The sequence below is a fragment of the Aphis gossypii genome, unplaced genomic scaffold (genome assembly GCF_020184175.1).
Source record: "Aphis gossypii isolate Hap1 unplaced genomic scaffold, ASM2018417v2 Contig00936, whole genome shotgun sequence".
Lineage (NCBI taxonomy): Eukaryota > Metazoa > Arthropoda > Insecta > Hemiptera > Aphididae > Aphis > Aphis gossypii.
In genome coordinates, this window is record NW_026083370.1 from 1,435 (window position 1) to 20,652 (window position 19,218).

The 19,218-nt window shown below is 49.1% G+C and overlaps 1 protein-coding gene across 1 annotated transcript; it reads right to left on the reverse strand.

Moving 5' to 3' along the window:
- Positions 1 to 1,954: 1,954 nt before the first annotated feature.
- LOC126555603 (uncharacterized) lies at positions 1,955 to 3,929 on the reverse strand. Its single transcript, XM_050210504.1, has one exon. It carries the CDS (start codon positions 3,668 to 3,670, stop codon positions 1,955 to 1,957), a length of 1,716 nt encoding a protein of 571 aa, XP_050066461.1. The 5' UTR covers positions 3,671 to 3,929.
- Positions 3,930 to 19,218: the final 15,289 nt, after the last annotated feature.

Here is a 19,218-nt window from a genome sequence, read left to right on the forward strand (position 1 = left end):
ATCGTAGGCGATGTTCCAAAGGGTGGGCCCCAGCACCGACCCCTGAGGGACACCGCACGACACGGGTCTCTCCGCCAGTTCCTCTCCCACCAGCAAACTTCTATCTGACAGCCAAGAACGCAACATACGAACCAGATATTCGGGAGTCTTCTTCCTCCTCAACGCTTCATCTATGATCGGCCACCCCAAGGAATTGAACGCGTTCCTCACGTCTAAGGTGACCAGGACACACAATTCCTTGCGGCGGCCCGGACAGGCGGCCGCCCGCTTGGCGACCGACAGGACACACTCCACAGCGGTTTCCGTGCCGATGCCCCTTCTAAAACCGAACTGGTTAGGTGCTCTGCGGACGCCGCCCCGAGCATCCAGATGAGCCTCCACGCGCTGCAGAATCAGCCTCTCCAGAAGCTTCCCCGGAGTGTTCAGCAGGCATATAGGGCGAAAACTGGAAGGGGAGTCGGTCGGTTTTCCTGCCCCCTTGTGCAGGAGTACTAGCTTCGCCTGTTTCCACTGCCGCGGGAAGTGAAGGGCTTTTAGGCAATTGTTGAAGACTTGTAGCACCGCCTGTGGACGCGATTTGGCCAGCTGCTTGAGAGCCTCGTTGGGTACGCCTGACGGTCCGCCGGCTTTCCCCGCGGTAAGCCTCGCGCAGGCCTTCTGGAACTCCGCCAACTCAAACAATGGGATGTCCATTTCATAGGAGAGTGTATCCATTTCCAGGTCGAAGGCTTCGAACAGATTAACTGTGTAAGCCGGTGGAGCGAGATCCCAATCGGTTATCGGGGCGGCCGGAAAGAGATGGTCGGCGATAGCTGCCTCCTTACCGGCTGAGGCCTTTCGCGCAGCAGCATTACCGAATTTCTTCATCGCGATCTGGTAGGGCTTGCCCCATGGGTCGGACTCGACGCTCTCGCAGAGCTCCCTCCAGCAGCCGTCTTTGGCCTTCCTGATGGCAGTGCGTAGGTTTTTCCTGGCCGCCAAGAATTGCAACCTCACTGCCTCCGAAGCCTGGGTTCCCATACGGCGAAGAGAGCGCTGATAACTCCTGCGACAGCTCAAGACGCTCTTCCTCAGATCAGCAATTTCTTCGGACCACCAGTGCACGGGGCGCTTGCCACTCGGGCCTCTTCTTCTTGGCGGCATGGACGCGTCACAGGCTTCGACCAGGTATTCGTCCAGGGCTCTCGATGATGTTATGGCGTGCATGGGTGTGTCACCGCTCAGCACCGTCCATGGGTGGGATTCCACAAAGTTGGCAAAGGCTAAGGGGTCCCTTTTTCTAACCGACCATCCGGGATGAACGTTGTTTGTTGCGACCGTTTCCGCGCGTGTTGATCGTGACTCTTGGACGTCCACGGAAAAGGCGAGGTACTGATGATCGCTTAACGAGTCTTCGGGCAGCACGCGCCACTCCGTGACCGCTGCGCCTCTTGCAAACGTAACATCAATTATGGAAGTAGCCTCGCCCCTGATGAAGGTGGGCTCATCGCCCCTGTTTGCCAGTACTAGCCCCAGACTCCATGCGAGGTCCGAAAGAAGTGCCCCTCTCGGGGTGGTCACGCGTGACCCCCAGTCGGTGCTCCACGCGTTGAAGTCACCGCACACTACGATTTTTCCTTCACCGCGCGACCTCACGTCTTCGCCCAGGTCGTCCAAGAAGGCAGAAAATTCGGTCAAGGAAGACCCTGGCCTCCAATAGCAACTGTAAGCGAAGATACCGCCAACCCGCATCCACGCATAACCGACGCCTGAACCCTTTTCAGAAAAGGTGAACCCAGAGCCGTTTGCAATTCCCACTGCCGCTTTCCTGTCTTCGCTAAACACCCACTTATCTTCCCGTCCGTGCCGAGCAAATGGTTCGCAAGTGATGAGCACATCAACGTCTCCTTCCACTGCAGTCTGGGCGAGCAGTTGCTCCGCCGCCCAGTTACCGTTGAGGTTAACTTGCAGGAAGTTAACCATCGCGGGGAACCGTCGGACTCGACGCCATCTTCCTCGCCGCGCACGAGCCGGAGCCAGGCTTGTGCGGTACCTTGGAGAGACCTGCCAGGTCGCAGGCCAGACAGCTATCCTCTGCCGCCTTGCACTCCTTCATTCGGTGGCCTGTATCGCCGCACCTCCAGCACGCGCCAGCCCTGTCGGATTCGTTGCAGTTTCTAGCGTTGTGTCCAAACTTTTGACAGCGGAAACACCTTTCGGGAGGTAAAGTTCTAGGGCGGACCCTACACAGTGTCCAACCTACTGGTATTTTGGTAATCACCGAGGCGGCGTATCTAGACATCTTAGCCGTCGCTACCTGTTGCCCGGAGCGGGTTGGCCAGATGCGGACGTCTTCTATGGTGTCGCGTTCCGCCCTCGCGGCTGGGTCTTCTCCACCGGGGATGGCTTCCCGAAGAGCAACTAGAACCTCCGTGGCCGTGGCCGCGGCGTCCAGGTCCAAAATCTCGACTTCAGCTTTCGCGCCTAGCTGTAGCACCTTACCGACGGAGTCGCCCAATTTGGCGCTAATTGCTGAGGTAATCTTCTTCAAAGCGGGGCCTGAACCAGATCCGCCTGGGAGCTCCAACAGCAGGCTGCCGTCCTTTGTTTCGCGCATATTCACATTAGTTCCGATATCGCTCCTCGAGAGGCCGCAAGACCTCACCGTGCGCACCGTGTCTGCATAAGATTGTCCCTCAAGGGGTCTAATCAATATGGCCGGGGGCTTTTTCGATTTTGCCTTTGGTTTGACTGACGCCGTGCGAGGCTCCGCCGGTGCCGGGTTCTTGCGCTTGGTCGGTTTCTTGACCACTGTGGTCCACTTCTCGGTATCGGTCTCCATCGCGGAACCTAACCTAACCTGTCTGGAGCGGGAGTGATTCTTGGGTCCCTCGTCCTCGTCCTCGAGATGACTGGTTTGGCCCGAAGCTGATTGGCTATCACCTCTTCTACGGGTCCGGGCTCGCTTCCTCCGTTTCCTCTCCCGAGATGTATCAGAGCGCTGATTAATCTCGTCGTCCTTAGCCGACCGAGACAAGAGACCATCTAGCTGCCCCTGCTGGTCAGCTACTATCGCCCTCACTTCAGCAATGGCGCTGAGGATAGCCGTGCTTCGGTCTCCGTCGTTGTCCGCCGATATGGGATCCGAGACCTTTGGATTCTTCTCAGTTTGCGCTGAAGCCTCCTTGTGGACGACTGTGGGTACCTGGTCGCCCTTCGGAACACGTTGGGTGAGAGCGTTGAACGCCTTGAATACACTCTCACGACTGCCCTTGAGGCCCGCGATGACGCCCAACAGATCTTCAATGGCGGACTTGAGTTCCGGGCTCCTCGTCTTAACCGACCACGTATCCAAAGCCGACGCCTTTTGGAGTAGTAGTTTATAGCCACCGTCCTGTGTGGCGATGCACTTGCGGAGATGGATTACCGCGCCCTGAAGTGAGTCTCCGTCCGGGCGAACAGATGAGCCCTCATTTCCCTTCGTCTCCTCTTTGGATTTTCCAGCGCTAGTAGTTGCTAGAGTGACGGGGGCCTGGCTGGCCACCCCCGTACCCTCACGGTCGATGGATGACGACCGTAGTGGGCCCGCTACGTTGGACCCGGCTGCTACCCCGGATCCACCCACTACTGCCGGCACCTGGGGGTCCGAATCCCCTGGTGCGGTAACCGAATTTCCGTTATCAACTTCCATTGGTAGTTTTTTAACGGGTGCCTCTCCCGCGTGTTTTAGCCCTACCACCAGGGGGATTTGTATTCAGTGTTGCCTTCACCTAGGACGGATGCCTGCCGAGGCTAAAGAGCCCGTCCTACCCTTTGGAACCTCTTAGTTGTCTCTCTCGTACGCGACCTTCCGGTATGGGTGACCCTGCCGGTATAGCTCGCGGAGTCGACAAGAGACGTGAGCCCCCCCACCACGGCAAGGTGGGTTCCGTCGGGGGAGAACCTAACCTAACCTAGCCGACGATATCTCGTCGTTCCACCAATGAACTGGCCTCTTCCCCTGGGGGAGCGGCAGCTTCTGTTGTAGGGCGAGGTCGCACGCCATGGTGACCCCCCTTTCCAGCTCCACCGCCGCTTCTTCAGGCCCCCAATTGGGACCGCTGCTCTTAGTCCACTCTGCGAGCAGCAGTCCGGCCATTACAAGATCGTCGTCGATCTTGGTAGTGATCCAGCCTCGTCGACCGGACGACCGTGGCACTTCAACACACCCCGGCCGCCGGCCAAACGCGACTGGAACCTAACCTAACCTAACCTAACCTTTTTTTTTTTTTTTTTTTCCCGGGTTTGAATCGACGACCGGAAGGGAACCGCTTTCGCATTACTTCCTTCCGGCCGCCATCGTTTATTTGAAGAAACCAAATTACACAACGTTATGGCGCAAGACGGGGCCAATCTCCCCGACTTGTCACCTTACAACAGTTTTTACAATCAAAAATTACTTATTCTACATAATCAGTACAAAAACAAAACAAAAAGATAATACATGATATATATACTACAAATATTTATTCATTGTTCATATTGAGGGACTGCCGGATCAGCTGGCCTTCTTCGCCTCCCTTCTGCCGCTTGCCTCCTCCTCTCCTCATCCTCCTTTAGGGACATGATCTCCTCCACCATTTTGTACAACAGCCGAAAGTCCTCTTCCGCTTTCAGCAACGCCGAGTTCCTTTCAGCTTCGTCGGACGGCAGACTGTCGAATTCAGGACCGCAAAGTATCGCCGGCATGTCTTCTGCCCTTGGCTGGTGTCCGAGACGATTTGCTAGTTCGACCCTCAGATCAGCGAAAAACACACAGTCGAATAGGGTGTGCTCAGCATTGTCGTTTTCGTGGTAGCACAGGGTGCATCGCGGCGAGTTGGCCCTGCCCATCCTGAACAGGTATTGCTGGAAGCAGCCGTGCCCGGTCAGCGCCTGAGTCATGTGGAACGTTAGCGGCATCTTGGGCACCGTTCTTCCGAGCCACCTGTTCAGGTCTGGCAGTAGTTTCCTGGTCCATGAACCCTTCGATGTGGACGACCACCGGGCTTGCCACCGAATGTTGGTCTCGCACCGTTCTTGTCTTTTGATGGTTGCCTTCGAGGGTGGGTTGGCACCCTGTATCGGAGGAGCGGCGACGCGGGCCCGGATCCTTTTTCTCTCCATTCCCAGTAAGTCCGCCGGCGGGAGCCCGGCAAGTACCAGCGCGGCCTCGTCCGAGACTGTCCGGTACGCGCGGATGATCCGCAACGCGATGGCCCTCTGTGGACGCACAAGGTTTCTCACCGTTCTTGCCGATGCCGCTGCCGTGTCGATCCAGGTTGGTGCCGCGTATAACAGCTGGCTCTCCACTACCGACGCCAACAATCTTCTTCTCGATTGGCAGGGACCCTTGGTGTTCGACATCAGTCTCGACAGTGCTGCCGCCGAACGGGCAGCTTTTTTCGCGACGGTGGTGACGTGGACCGAAAATGTCATGCGCTGGTCGAGGAACACTCCGAGGTATCTGAGAGAGGGTCTGAGTCCGATCTGATGTCCCCCGATGAACAGGTTCGGTGGCGTGTAGGCTCTCCTCCTGGTGAGTAATATCGCCTCGCTTTTTTGGTGTGCGAGTTCCAGTCCTTTTTCGAGCATCCAGGCGTCGATTGATTCTAGCACGGGGTTCACAGCGTTCTCGAGGAGTGCTCCCGTCTTGGCGACTCCTATTACCGCGAGATCGTCCGCAAAACCCACCAGATGGACTCCGGGGGGGACTTCCATGCCCAGAAGCGAGTCGTAGGCCACGTTCCACAGCGTGGGCCCCAGCACGGAGCCTTGGGGAACGCCGCAGGTTACGGGCCTCGGAGTCAGTTCATCGCCAGTCAAGAGTTGGCGGTCAGAGAGCCAGGAGCGGATCATCATGACCAGGTATTCGGGAACCTTCTTTTTCCTCAGCGCTTCGTCTATGACCGGCCATCTTAGCGAATTGAAGGCATTCTTGACGTCGAGGGTGATTAGCACGCACAAGTCCTTCTTGCCTGGTCTGGAGGCTGCTTGTTTGGCGATGTTCAGCACGTGATCGATAGCCGACTCGGTGCTAACCCCCTTACGGAAGCCGAACTGGTTCCTCGCTCTCCTACGGCCGCCGTGAGCGTCGAGGTGCGTCTCCAGTCTGTGAAGCAGAAGCCTCTCCAGGAGTTTACCGGAATTGTCCAGCATACAAATGGGCCTGAAGCTGGACGGCTGATCCGTTGGCTTGTCGGGACCCTTTCTAATCAGCACCAGACGTGCTCTTTTCCACTGAGGCGGAAAGGTGAGCGCTGACAGGCAGTCGTTAAACACCTGGAGGACCGTGCGCTGGTGGCGGACGACTGAGGCTTTAATGATTTCGTTGGGAATTCCAGACGGTCCCGGAGATTTGCCCGATGTGAGCCTCTTGGCAGCCCTGACCAGCTCGGCTGACGTAAACTCCGGTATGGCTCTGGTGAACTCCAGCGTGTTCCTCACCGGGTCGAAAGCCTCAAAGATGTCGAGCACGACCGGCGAGGGAGCCTCGTCCCAGTTTGTTGTTGCGGCCGCCGGGAAGAGAAAGTCGGCGATGGTGGACTCGTTCCCTCTGGAGTCTGCTCCTGGTGGACTGCTCCTGAATTTTTTCATGACAATTCGGTAGGGCTTGCCCCAGGGGTCGTGGTCCACCTGATCACACAGCTCAGACCAGCATTTCGCCTTGGCCGCCTTGATCGCCCTTCGAAGATCTCTTCTAGCGGTGAGGTAGGCGGTTCTGCACTCCTCCAGACCTGGCTGGTCTATGTGCCTCAGACTCGCCTGATACCGCCGGCGGAGAGCCAGACAGTTCCGGCGCAGAACCGCGATCTCTTCAGACCACCAATGGACTGGATTCTTACGCGGGGGACCTGGCCTTCTTCTGAGCATGGATGCCTCGCAAGCTCCGACGAGGTACCTGTCGTAGGCTGTCGCTGAGGCTAGCGCTTTGGCCACCGTCGGCTCGCCTGAAGGAATTTCCAGGTGAGACCTCGTGAAGTACTCGGCTAGGGCGATGTCATCACGTTTTCTCACTGACCATCCGCTATGCTCGTTGTTCGATGACTCGGCGGAGTCCATGGCTAACCGTTGCGACGCCGTTTTGTAGAACACATAGGAGTGGTCACTAAGGGAGTCGGCCTCTAAGACTCGCCAGTCAACGATCTCAACGGCCCTCGAGAACGTCACGTCGATGACCGACGTGGCCTCAGCCCTCCGAAAAGTTGGGGTAGATCCAGTGTTGACGACGGTGAGACCCAAGCTGTTCACCAGGTCGGATAGCAGGGAGCCTCTGTGGTTGTTGCACCTCGAACCCCACTCGACGCTCCACGCGTTGAAGTCACCGGCGACTAGTATCTCGCAAGCTCCTCTGCCGCGGATGGCTGCTTCAAGGTCGCTAAGGAAGAGCGAGTATTCCTGGATGTTGATGCCCGGCCTACTGTAACAGCTGAAGACCGTCAGGTTTCGGAACGACATCCACGCGAATCCGTTGCCAGAACCGTAAGCGTCATGTGTCATGACGGTTCGGGATGTGATAGCCACCGCCGCCAACCGGTCTTCGCTGAAGCACCATCTGGACTCGTCTCCACAGCGTCTGAACGGCTCGCTTATGATCAGTAAGTCCGCTTCGGTATCGACCGCGGTCTGAAACATTAACTGTTCCGCGGCCCAGTTCCTCTTTAGGTTAATTTGGAGGAAATTAACCATCAGCGAGGTTAATATTCCGTCCGGCGGCACTTCTCCTGGCGGCACAGGCACCAGATCCGGGTCTGTGCATGATCTTCGGGAAGCCCGCTAACTCACAGGCCAGGCAACGGTCGTGGTCCGCTTTACAGTCTGCCATCCGGTGGCCAGAGTCTCCACATCTCCAACACGCGCCAGATCTGTCCGTCCCGGAGCAACTCCTAGAGTTATGGCCGAACGCCTGACACCTAAAGCACCTCTCCGGAGGGACAGTCCTGGCCCGGACCCTGCACATGGTCCACCCGACCGGAATTTTCGTGATTTTCGACGCCGCATATCTCGACATTTTAGCCGTGGCTATCTGTTGGCCGGATCGGGTGGGCCAGATTCGGACGTCGTGGATGGCCTCCCTCTCGGCTTTCGTAGCAGGGTCTTCGCCTCCTGGTATGGCTGCTCTCAGTGCCTCGAGAACTTCAGCTGCTGTAGCCGCGGCGTCCAAGTCCAACACTTCGACTTCGACGTTAACTCCGAGTTGGAGAACTTTCCCCACCGTGTCCCCTAGCTTATTACTGATGGTCGATGTAATAGTCTTAGCCGCCGATCCGGAGTTAGCACTGGTGGGGAGCTCCAACAATAGACTACCGTCCTTGGTTTCTCTCATTTTAACGTTAACGCCTATGTCCTTGGCAGAGAGACCGCAGGAACGTACCGTGCGGACGGTGTCAGAGTACGACTGCCCTGCTAGGGGCCTGATCAAAATCGCGGGGGGCTTCTTCTGCGCCGCGCCGGGTTTAGCGGATTGAGGGGGGGAGTCTGAGGGTTTCTGAACCGGGTCCTTCTTGGCCTTTGTCTTCCGTTTCGCGGTTCTTCCTACGACCTTGGACCAGACATCCGCGTCTGATTCCATGTTGGAATCCATCTCGGTATCCAAGGTTGGCTTGACGGGCCTAGAACTCCCCTCGGTGCCTTTCGGCGTTGGAATGCGCCTGGGGGCAGCCCTAGCTTCGGCTTCCCCGTCTCTGTCCCACCAGCACGGGGTGTCCGTACTGGCGTCAGCCGTGACGGGCCTCTGAATAGGCGAGTCTGCACCTACGGTTTTCGACTTTTTCTTGGAAGGCGACGTAGGGGGAGAGACCAAATTCCCCTCTTCCGTTATGACGATATCTAGAGTCTTGGTGAGATTCGCCAGGTGTCCTACAAGCGCGTTGAACATAGGGGCACCGATCTCTGCCGCTCCGCGCCCGATGATTCTCTCGGCGGATCTGATAATCTCCCTCATCCTGTTGAGGCTTGCCTCCAGGGTAGGGGGTACCGTGGAGGACGCCGGGGGGGGGCTCGGTCCCCCCTTTCTTTTGGCTTGTCTGTCCATTGGTGAGTCCAACTTACCCGTCGCAAGGTAACGACTGGTTGGTGACATCATGTCTATGTCCTGAGTCCCTTCCGAGTCGTCTTCCCATGCCTGGTCCGACATCCTGGAGTGTGGGCCCGGGGAATACCGTGTGGTAGCTGGGGGCGGCCCCGAGGGGGGGTGGGATTCCACCTGTCCGAGCCCTGGAGGGGGTGCCGTCGGCGTACCCACTGCCAAAAATTTTTGACTCCGAACTTTGCGGAAAAGTGACCGTTTTTGGGGCCCTATAACTCAGCCCTGGATAGGGCTAGAGGGTTCGGGTTTTCGCAGGGCTCTTTGTTATCTCCTGGAGAGATCAAGGGTTTAAGGGGGGCAAATTTTTTATCCCGAAGCTCTCCGACCAAAGCCTACCGAGATACGCGGTTTTAAACTTAACCTAGGTAACTAAGACGGTTTACTCACCGGATCTGGCAGACTGCGACGCCTGGCGGCAACGCGCGACCCCGCGAGGGGGAGTGGTTATCAGGCCGACTCGAAAGCGACACCGGCCTGTACGCGCACTTGTTATCACAATTACTGTTATCACAATCACTGTTATCAGTGGTGCAAGAAAACGCCACGGGGAGCGGGCCTCGGAGATACTCGACGAGACACGTCCTTATCAATAGACAAGTGTAGGAAAACGCCACGGGGAGCGGGCTTCGGAGCGGAACACGTCCAAAGCACGACCGTTCACTGAAAGCACGACCGTTCACTGCCAAAGCACGACCGTTCACTGAAAAGCACGACCGTTCACTGGCAAAGCACGACCGTTCACTGACAAAGCACGACCGTTCACTGAAAAGCACGACCGTTCACTGCCAAAGCACGACCGTTCACTGACAAAGCACGACCGTTCACTGCCAAAGCACGACCGTTCACTGCCAAAGCACGACCGTTCACTGAAAAGCACGACCGTTCACTAAAGCACGACCGTTCACTAAAGCACGACCGTTCACTGGAAAGCACGACCGTTCACTACCAAAGCACGACCGTTCACTAACCTAACCTAACCTGACAACGACTACACGCGACTGAACAACGACTACACGCGACTGGCAACGACTACACGCGACTGAACCTAACCTAACCTAACCTAACCCACTTGGGTCACTGGTTAAGTGCACGAAACTGCCACCGGGGGCGGGCCTCGGAGCGCTCGGCGCTTGAAACACTGTTACGCACAAATCTGCCACTGGGGGCGGGCTTCGGAGCGGATCTCGTCCAAAACACGACCGTTCACTGGCAACGACTACACGCGACTGAACCTAACCTAACCTAACCTAACCCGTCGGCTCGCCTGAAGGAATTTCCAGGTGAGACCTCGTGAAGTACTCAGCTAGGGCGATGTCATCACGTTTTCTCACTGACCATCCGCTATGCTCGTTGTTCGATGACTCGGTGGAGTCCATGGCTAACCGTTGCGACGCCGTTTTGTAGAACACATAGGAGTGGTCACTAAGGGAGTCGGCCTCTAAGACTCGCCAGTCAACGATCTCAACGGCCCTCGAGAACGTCACGTCGATGACAGACATGGCCTCAGCCCTCCGAAAAGTTGGGGTAGATCCAGTGTTGACGACGGTGAGACCCAAGCTGTTCACCAGGTCGGATAGCAGGGAGCCTCTGTGGTTGTTGGACCTCGAACCCCACTCGACGCTCCACGCGTTGAAGTCGCCGGCGACTAGTATCTTGCAAGCTCCTCTACCGCAGATGGCTGCTTCAAGGTCGCTAAGGAAGAGCGAGTATTCCTGGATGTTGATGCCCGGCCTACTGTAACAGCTGAAGACCGTCAGGTTTTAACCAAACCTAACCTAACCGGCGTTAACCGTTTCCGGGCCACCCCCTAACCCTATCCTGGCTGAAACGTGATATTTTATGTTTATTATTACCGACGACGACGACGATACGGTAGGTAAAAATGTACAGGTGTTTGGTGTTGCGTGCGATAGAGGGCGACACGTGCCACCGGTCGTATAGATTACGAAACAACGTAATATATTACGATACACTGTTATAAAATATATATAACAATCGTATGTAATCGGCATGCGGTGCCAAATGTGCGAACGCGTTATGTCGCGAAACCGTCGGTCGGACGGCCGTGGACCAGAGAGACGAAAACGTCCGGCGTGCCCTAAAGGTTAGGAATCAGTTTAAATCATGACGAGAAACTGAAAAAAAAATACCCCCCACCACCGCCCAAATTCGCAGCTCCCTAAGTCCGAGGCGTTTCGATTCGGACGGTCGTTTTCGCTGAAATTCGTCTGGGCACTGTCACCGCTAAATGTAACGTTCAGTTCCGACTAACCTTTGGTCCGTCCGATCGCTTCTGGGGCACCCTTCCCAGGTCTGTATCTGGGGAACCGTGCGTCCGACGGTCACGCCGAAGAGAGCTAAAATTGACGGGCGCGACGAAACCCCACTAAACCCACGAGAAAATCCACGACCCCCGCCAGTTTTACGAAAAACCCACACCCCCCACCGGATTTTGAAAAAATCGTTGCTGCGACACCCGCCAGAGCTAAGCCGGCGGACTGGTACCGCTAAACGCGTTTCGATCGCTCCGAAAAAGTCCAATCATAGTGTGGCCACCTGCGACGGCTCTCACGCCAGAGCCCCCGAATAAACCCCCCCATTTGGGCGGAAATGCGCGGTCCGTACCACGGTCTACATATGTGATGGTCTACTACCGCGCCCGGATTTTGGCACCGGTCTCGTACCCAAGTCGCACGGACACTGCCTATAACCTATTTTTACCGAACAATATTGCGGCATTGCGCACTGTACGATATATAATATATATATATTATGTGTGTTTTGGCACTGCATGCCGGATGCACCCCCCCCCCCGCTGGATTTTGAAAAAATCGCAGCTCCTAAGCCCGCCGGAGCTAAGCCGGCGAACCGGCACCGCTAAACACGTTTCAACGGCGCGAAAAAAGTCCAATCATAGTGTGGGCACCTGCGAAGGTTTTTTAAAACCGTGCACATATACAGGGTGTCCCGTGAGGATTTACCCATTGCGATATCTCCTGAAATAATGGACATATCATAATTCTGATTTTTTAATAAGACTCACAGGAATAAGAACTACAAATATTTTATGTTTTAATCTATTTTAATGTTTTGGTAAAAAAGTTAAAAAATATATTTTTTTATTTAATTATTTTCAAAAAAATCGAAGATAGCCATTTTGTAGAGTTAATTTTTCTGATAATATTGACGTTTCAACATTTTGATTTCATTAATTTCCTGATTTTTAATATTTTTTCTAGTTTCTAGAAAAACAGTGAATTATTTAATACCATAGTGGTAACAAATACAGATAACGAGATATCGCAATGGGTAAATCCTCACGGGACACCCTGTATATAGGTATACAGGTATATATTACGTACGTAATTAAAATACACGATAAAAATCGCAACTCTCGAACCACAAGTCGTACGGACGTCAAACCGGTATCATTAGATCCGGCTCACCGTCCTCCGCGGATATAAAACGCTAAAACGGTTAACCTCACGGAAAACTCGCGAGTTACGGCCGGAAAACCCGAAAACCCGACTTTCAATTTTTCTCCAGCCTTCCGGTCCGTAGCTCGTAAGTTTTCCGTGAGGTTAGCCGTTTTACCGTCTTACACGGGACCGATACTAAATTCGCTATCCGGAGGCGTAACGCTCGAACCCCTGACGCTAATACCGCCAGAGCAAAAGCCCGCGGAAATGGAAATTTTCTGAAAAAAGTACGAAAAACCGGCGTTTTTTCTCCCGGCCGTCGACTTTGCGAAAACCATAACTCCGCAACTAAATCCGTTAACCAGGATCCGGCGACGTGAGTCGAAGCGCCCGCCTCTCGTCTACTACACGTCGAAAATCCGGCGTTAACCGTTTCCGGTCCACCCCCTAACCCTATCCTGGCTGAAACGTGAAATTTTATGTTTGTTATTACCGACGACGACGATACAGTAGGTAAAAATGTACAGGTGTTTGGTGTTGCGTGCGATAGAGGGCGACACGTGCGCCGCCAGTCGTATAGAATTACGTAATATATTACGATATTACGATATTACGATAAGTATATTATAACAATATCGTATGTAATCGGCATGCGGTGCCAAATGTGCGCGTTCGGCATGCGGTGCCAATTTTTTTTTTTTTGGCACCGCATGCCGAATGGGCACCCCCCGCCGGATTTTGAAAAAATCGCAGCTCGTACGCCCGCCGGAGCTAAGCCGGCGGACCGGTACCGCCGAACGCGTCTCGACGGCCCGAAAAAAGTCCAATCATAGTGTGGGCACCTGCGACGGTTTTTCAAAACCGCGCACATATATACATACGTGTATATAGGTATACGGTAATTAAAAATACGTAATTAAAAATCGCAACTCTGGAACCGTAAGTCGTACGGACGTCAAACCGGTATCATTAGATCCGGCTGGCCGTGCTCCGCGGATATAAAACGCTAAAACGGCTAACCTCACGGAAAACTCGCGAGTTACGGCCAGAAAACCCGAAAACCCGACTTTCAATTTTTCTCCAGCCTTCCGGTCCGTAGCTAGTGAGTTTTCCGTGAGGTTAGCCGTTTTACCGTCTCACATCGAACCGATATCAAATTCGCTTTCCGGAGGCGTGACGATCGAGCCCCTGACGCCAATACCGGCCGACCAGGGGCCCGCGGAAACGGAAATTTTCCGAAAAAAGTACGAAAAACGGCCGTTTTTTCTCCAGGCCGTCGACTTTGCGACGACCATAACTCGGCAACTGAATCCGTTAACCAAGATCCGGCGACGTGAGTCGACGCGCCCGCCTCTCGTCTACCACGCGTCGAAAATCCGGCGTTAACCGTTTCCGGGCCACCCCCTAACCTATCCTGGCTGAAACGTGAAATTTTATGTTTGTCATTACCGACGACGACGACGACGACGATACGGTAGGAAAAAATGTACAGGTGTTTGGTGTTGCGTGCGACAGAGGGCGACACGTGCGCCGCCGCCGCCAGTCGTATAGAATTACGTAATATATTACGATATTTTACGTAAGTATATTATAACAATATACATATATATCATATATATATATATATATATATAATCGCGTTCGGCATGCGGTGCCAAATTTTTTTTTTTGGCACCGCATGCCGGACGACGGGCACCCCCCGCCGGATTTTGAAAAAATCGCAGCTCGTACGCCCGCCGGAGCTAAGCCGGCGGACCGGTACCGCCGAACGCGTCTCGACGGCCCGAAAAAAGTCCAATCATAGTGTGGGCACCTGCGACGGTTTTTCAAAACCGCGCACATATATACATACGTGTATATAGGTATACAGGTATATATTACGAACGTAATTAAAAATCGCAACTCTCGAACCGTAAGTCGTACGGACGTCAAACCGGTATCGTTAGATCCGGCTGGCCGTGCTCCGCGGATATAAAACGCTAAAACGGCTAACCTCACGGAAAACTCGCGAGTTACGGCCGGAAAACCGGAAAACCCGACTTTCGATTTTTCTCCAGCCTTCCGGTCCGTAGCTCGTGAGTTTTCCGTGAGGTTAGCCGTATTACCGTCTCACATCGAACCGATATCGAATTCGCTTTCCGGAGGCGTGACCATCGAGCCCCCCAAGCCAATACCGGCCGACCAATGGGCCGCGGAAACGGAAATTTTCCGAAAAAAGTACGAAAAACGGCCGTTTTTCCTCCAGGCCGTCCAATTTGCGAAAACCATAACTCCGCAACTAAATCCGTTAACCAGGATCCGACGACGTGAGTCGACGCGCCCGCCTCTCGTCTACCACACGTCGAAAATCCGGCGTTAACCGTTTCCGGGCCACCCCCTAACCCTAACCTGGCTGAAACGTGAAATATATTATATTATTATATTTAATATATTTGGTATGACCAGGGCACCTTGGGAACCGTCCGGTTGATCCACCTTGCAAGGTCCGGTATGAGCCGATGAGTCCACGGCGCCTTCCTGGAATAAAACCATCTGCTTTTCCATTCAGTGATGGTGGTCTTCCTCTCAATCCTTTTTATGGAGTTCTCAGTGGGAGGTTTTTCACCAGGGAGAGATGGTAGCTCCGCTTTGGCCTTCACCCTGACCCTCTCTGCCGCAATAAGATCGACTGGTGGCATTCCAGCCAGGAGGAAGGCGGCATCATCAGACACCGTCCTGTAAGCCCTAATGGTCCTTAGGGCAGCTGCCCTCTGAGGCCTCCTGAGATTCACCCTAGTCCTAGCCGTGAAGTTCATTGTGGGGGACCAGATGGGGGCAGCATACAGGAGTTGGATCTCTACCACCGATGCTAGAAGCCTCCTTTTCATCAGGGTGGGTCCGCTGATATTGGACATGAGCGCGATTGGAACATTTCCGATGCGTAGCCGAGGAGGGTTGTAAGCCCACTTTTTGGTAGTAGGTAGGTACCTAAAACGCATTTTGAGCGTACCGTTTCATACTTCTTGTAGACGTTTGTTTTTTGTTGTAAAACTCCTCAGTTGTAGTGGTGGATTGTGTTGTAGGTGTGAGTAGCCAAGGCCGTAACGGATAACCTGAATCTCTTACAGGGATTTTTGTATCAAAATTATAATTAAAAAATAATTTTATTTGTTTATTTATCTAGTAAAAATATACTTAATTATTTACCTAATAAAAATAAGTTGTTAACATTTCTGGAATGTAATTCATGAGGGGTATTTGAAATTTTACTATTATTCCAGATGTGTATACGTCATGTGTACTACACGGAAACAATGCATTTACATTAAATATTTTTAGATTTACGTCACATATCTAAATTTAAAATATGTTATCATGTATTGTATTAAATTAAATTGGAAAAAAAATTAAAATGTTATTTATTCTTAATAGTTAAACGTTTATCGAATGATAATTTTTACGGTTAACATACATGTACCCAGGGTACCTGGTTTCATTTAGATTGAGATTTGTTGATGGAGGTACTACAGCTATATGGATACAATCCAAACATCCAATCACGCCTGGAAATCCAGTTTTAAGATAACACCTAAAAAGGAGGATAGTGAGCAATCAATAAATTATTCCATACAAATTATTTCAATTTAGAGTAGTACTAAATAATAAATGTCTAACTCGTGACGAATTGCAGTGAGTTCACGGACACTATTTGGGAATTTAAAACAATAGTTAAAAATATTAGGATTGTTGAGAGCTGTTACAACCTCTTTAATGCAACAGTAAACTGAAGCTTGTGACAGTAAAGTGTATCTACTGTTACCAACCGGTGTTTGGTATGATCCTGTAGCAGAGAACTTTAAGGCAACTAAAACCTACAATATATGATTTTCATGAGATAAAAATCATTATAATTTATAGATCATTAAATTATAAATTTTATTTAAAATGTTCAAACCTTAGTATCTATATCGATCGATAACAAACAGCTTGACACTTTAAGAAATTGTCTTAACATATCAATCAGACAACGCGCAACGTGTTTTTTTAAACGAACATTTTTTATAAATATTTGTTTGGTCTGTGTGAATGGATCCGATAAAGGTTTATGAAAATCATTTCTAACGCAATTATCATCGTTTACAGTGTTTACACGAACAGCATTTTCTATGAAATTGTTGATGAAAAAATTCGTTATAATATCAAAATCAGACATTTTTAATTTTATATATAAAAAAAAACTTGGTTGTTAAATAAAAAATTTTAAATTTATAAATTAAAATGATTATTTATTTATAAGGATTGATGTTATTTACTGATTTTATCAAATGATAATAAATTTTCATGCGATAAACATTTTGTCACCACTATTACACCAGTAGACAAATAGTCGAATGGTTTTTGTGCGACTAAATCATATCATATTTCAAAAATAACTTTTTTTTTTTCAAACGAATTTATCGCATGCGACTAAATAGTTGACCGGTTCAAAAATTGAGTCCCTGCTCGTTGGGCGACCAGTTCATGGAATTTTTATACATAACAAAAAAAACTTATAAGTAATCTATACTCTATACTCATATATAGCAGGGGTCCCTAACAGTACATACAATATGCATACATTTAGGCATTTATACCGCACAGTTCACATATACAAAAGCATGTTATAATAACAATAATAAATTTCACTGCAGTATCTAGGTACAATATAATTACATTGTTCTTATATAATGCCTATAAACGTGAGAAACCCGACGGGGACGACTACGAGGACAAAGCGGTGGTGTCGATAAATTTGCAACGTATACACACCTTTGTTCTTATAATATATAACGAGTGAATATTATATTATAATGTGTACATATTATCTATAATAATAACAATAATACCTGTATACTTTGTTTATTAATTAAATATATATATATATTTATTTGTCGACTCAAATAAACGCTAAATTTAGTTAGTGTAGGTTAACCTAGCTGTAGCTTCAAGTAAGTATATATAACTTTATATTTGTGTCATAAAAAGAACAAAGATCAATTATTATTTTGTATAATTCACCAAATATAATTGTTTTAGTAACATTTGTTCTATCTCCTGCGCTTGCAGCAACGGTCAATCTTCTATAATACATAATATTTATTATAGATATACGTCAACGTGTGACCTGTCTTCACCTCCTGCGGAATGCAGCAGGGGTATTAAACGAAGAATAATATAATATAGGTATGTAAAATTCATAAATAATATAATCATTTATATAGTTGCCACGTATATTATACATTTATAAATACAGTCATTATACTTATAATAGTATACTGTATAATATATATAGTATTATATAGTATCTGACCCCCATGTACTTCGTTGCCCGTTAAAATTGCCAATTCTTTAATATGATTCGAACTTTGATTAATTTCTCCACGAAATGTGTACGTAAGTTTATGATTTCTAACACTTAAGTTTCAGTTTTATCAATTTTTTTTTACTACATTGGATAAAATACAACTATAAATAAAAAACAACAAACCTACTATAAATCGAGAAACACAAAAAAAAGTGATGGAAAACAGGAATTTTTACTGTAAATACTTAAAATTTTAACCAAATATTATATAAGTGTTATCTATATACAGTTAAATTTTCAAAATATTTTGAGTTTTTTTGAGTTATTTATAGATGATTACAATTTTCGATTCTTCTCAGTATTTTTTTTTTTTTTTTTTTGAAGTGTCGCGATGACCAAAAAACTTGAAAATTTAATACAAGGTTTCTTTTTAGTTGTTCTTATTTTAGTTAAAATAAATCAAAAATCGTAAGTCACATTTTTTTTTTTATAAGCGTTTATAGATCATATTTTTACATTATATGTCAAAATAGCGAAGAGTAATTTTGTAATTGAAAAATCATAAAATTGTTTGTGTTTATATCTAAGGTTAAAAATACAACACTAAGTTTTCAATAAGTTTTCATAGATACTTAAAAATTTCATCAGTTATTTAGATTGGCATTTGCTTTACGTGATTTAATTTTCAAAATATTTTGACTTTTTTTGAGCTATTTATAGACAACTGAAATTTGAGATTTTTCAGAGATTTTTTTTTTTTTTGAAGTGTCAATAAAAATTTTTTAGCCCAGTCAAAATACTTGAAAATTTAATACAAAGTTTCTCATAAATTATTCTTACAATGATTAAAAAATTATAAGAATACACAGGCACAATTTTTTTTATTAGCATTTTAAGTTCAAATATTTACAAAATTTCGTCAAAATCATGAATACTTGTAAATTATTTTGTAGGTATAATTTATAAAAAATTTTGTATAAGTAACTAAGAGTTGAAAATTTAATACGAGATTTTTTATAAGTTTAGCTTACAATAATTATAAAGAACTTAAATTTTGGTGTATTCAGACCATTAAAACATAAACCACCTTTTTCACCAATCACTGAAAATTATATCCTAGGCTGACAAATCATCTTCGTTCAGAATCGTTTTTCGTATACAATGATACCTATCATTGGATTCAAATTTATCACTCCTATAACATATAATAGTAATCCACACGGTACCTAATGTACAGCAGAGCGGTACCCATTTACCCACTTTTTAAATTTTTTTTACCGATTTCAATCCTTTAAAATCAAAATTTTAAAAATCAGCTGATGTGTTGCCACTTAGATAGGTATTTAGAACAATTCTGCGAAAAAAAATTGAAAAAAAGTTAAGTAGCGTCG

Coding starts and splice junctions, on each gene's coding strand:
- LOC126555603 (XM_050210504.1), bottom strand. CDS start 3,670: ATGGAAGTTGATAACGGAAATTCGGTTACCGCACCAGGGGATTCGGAC.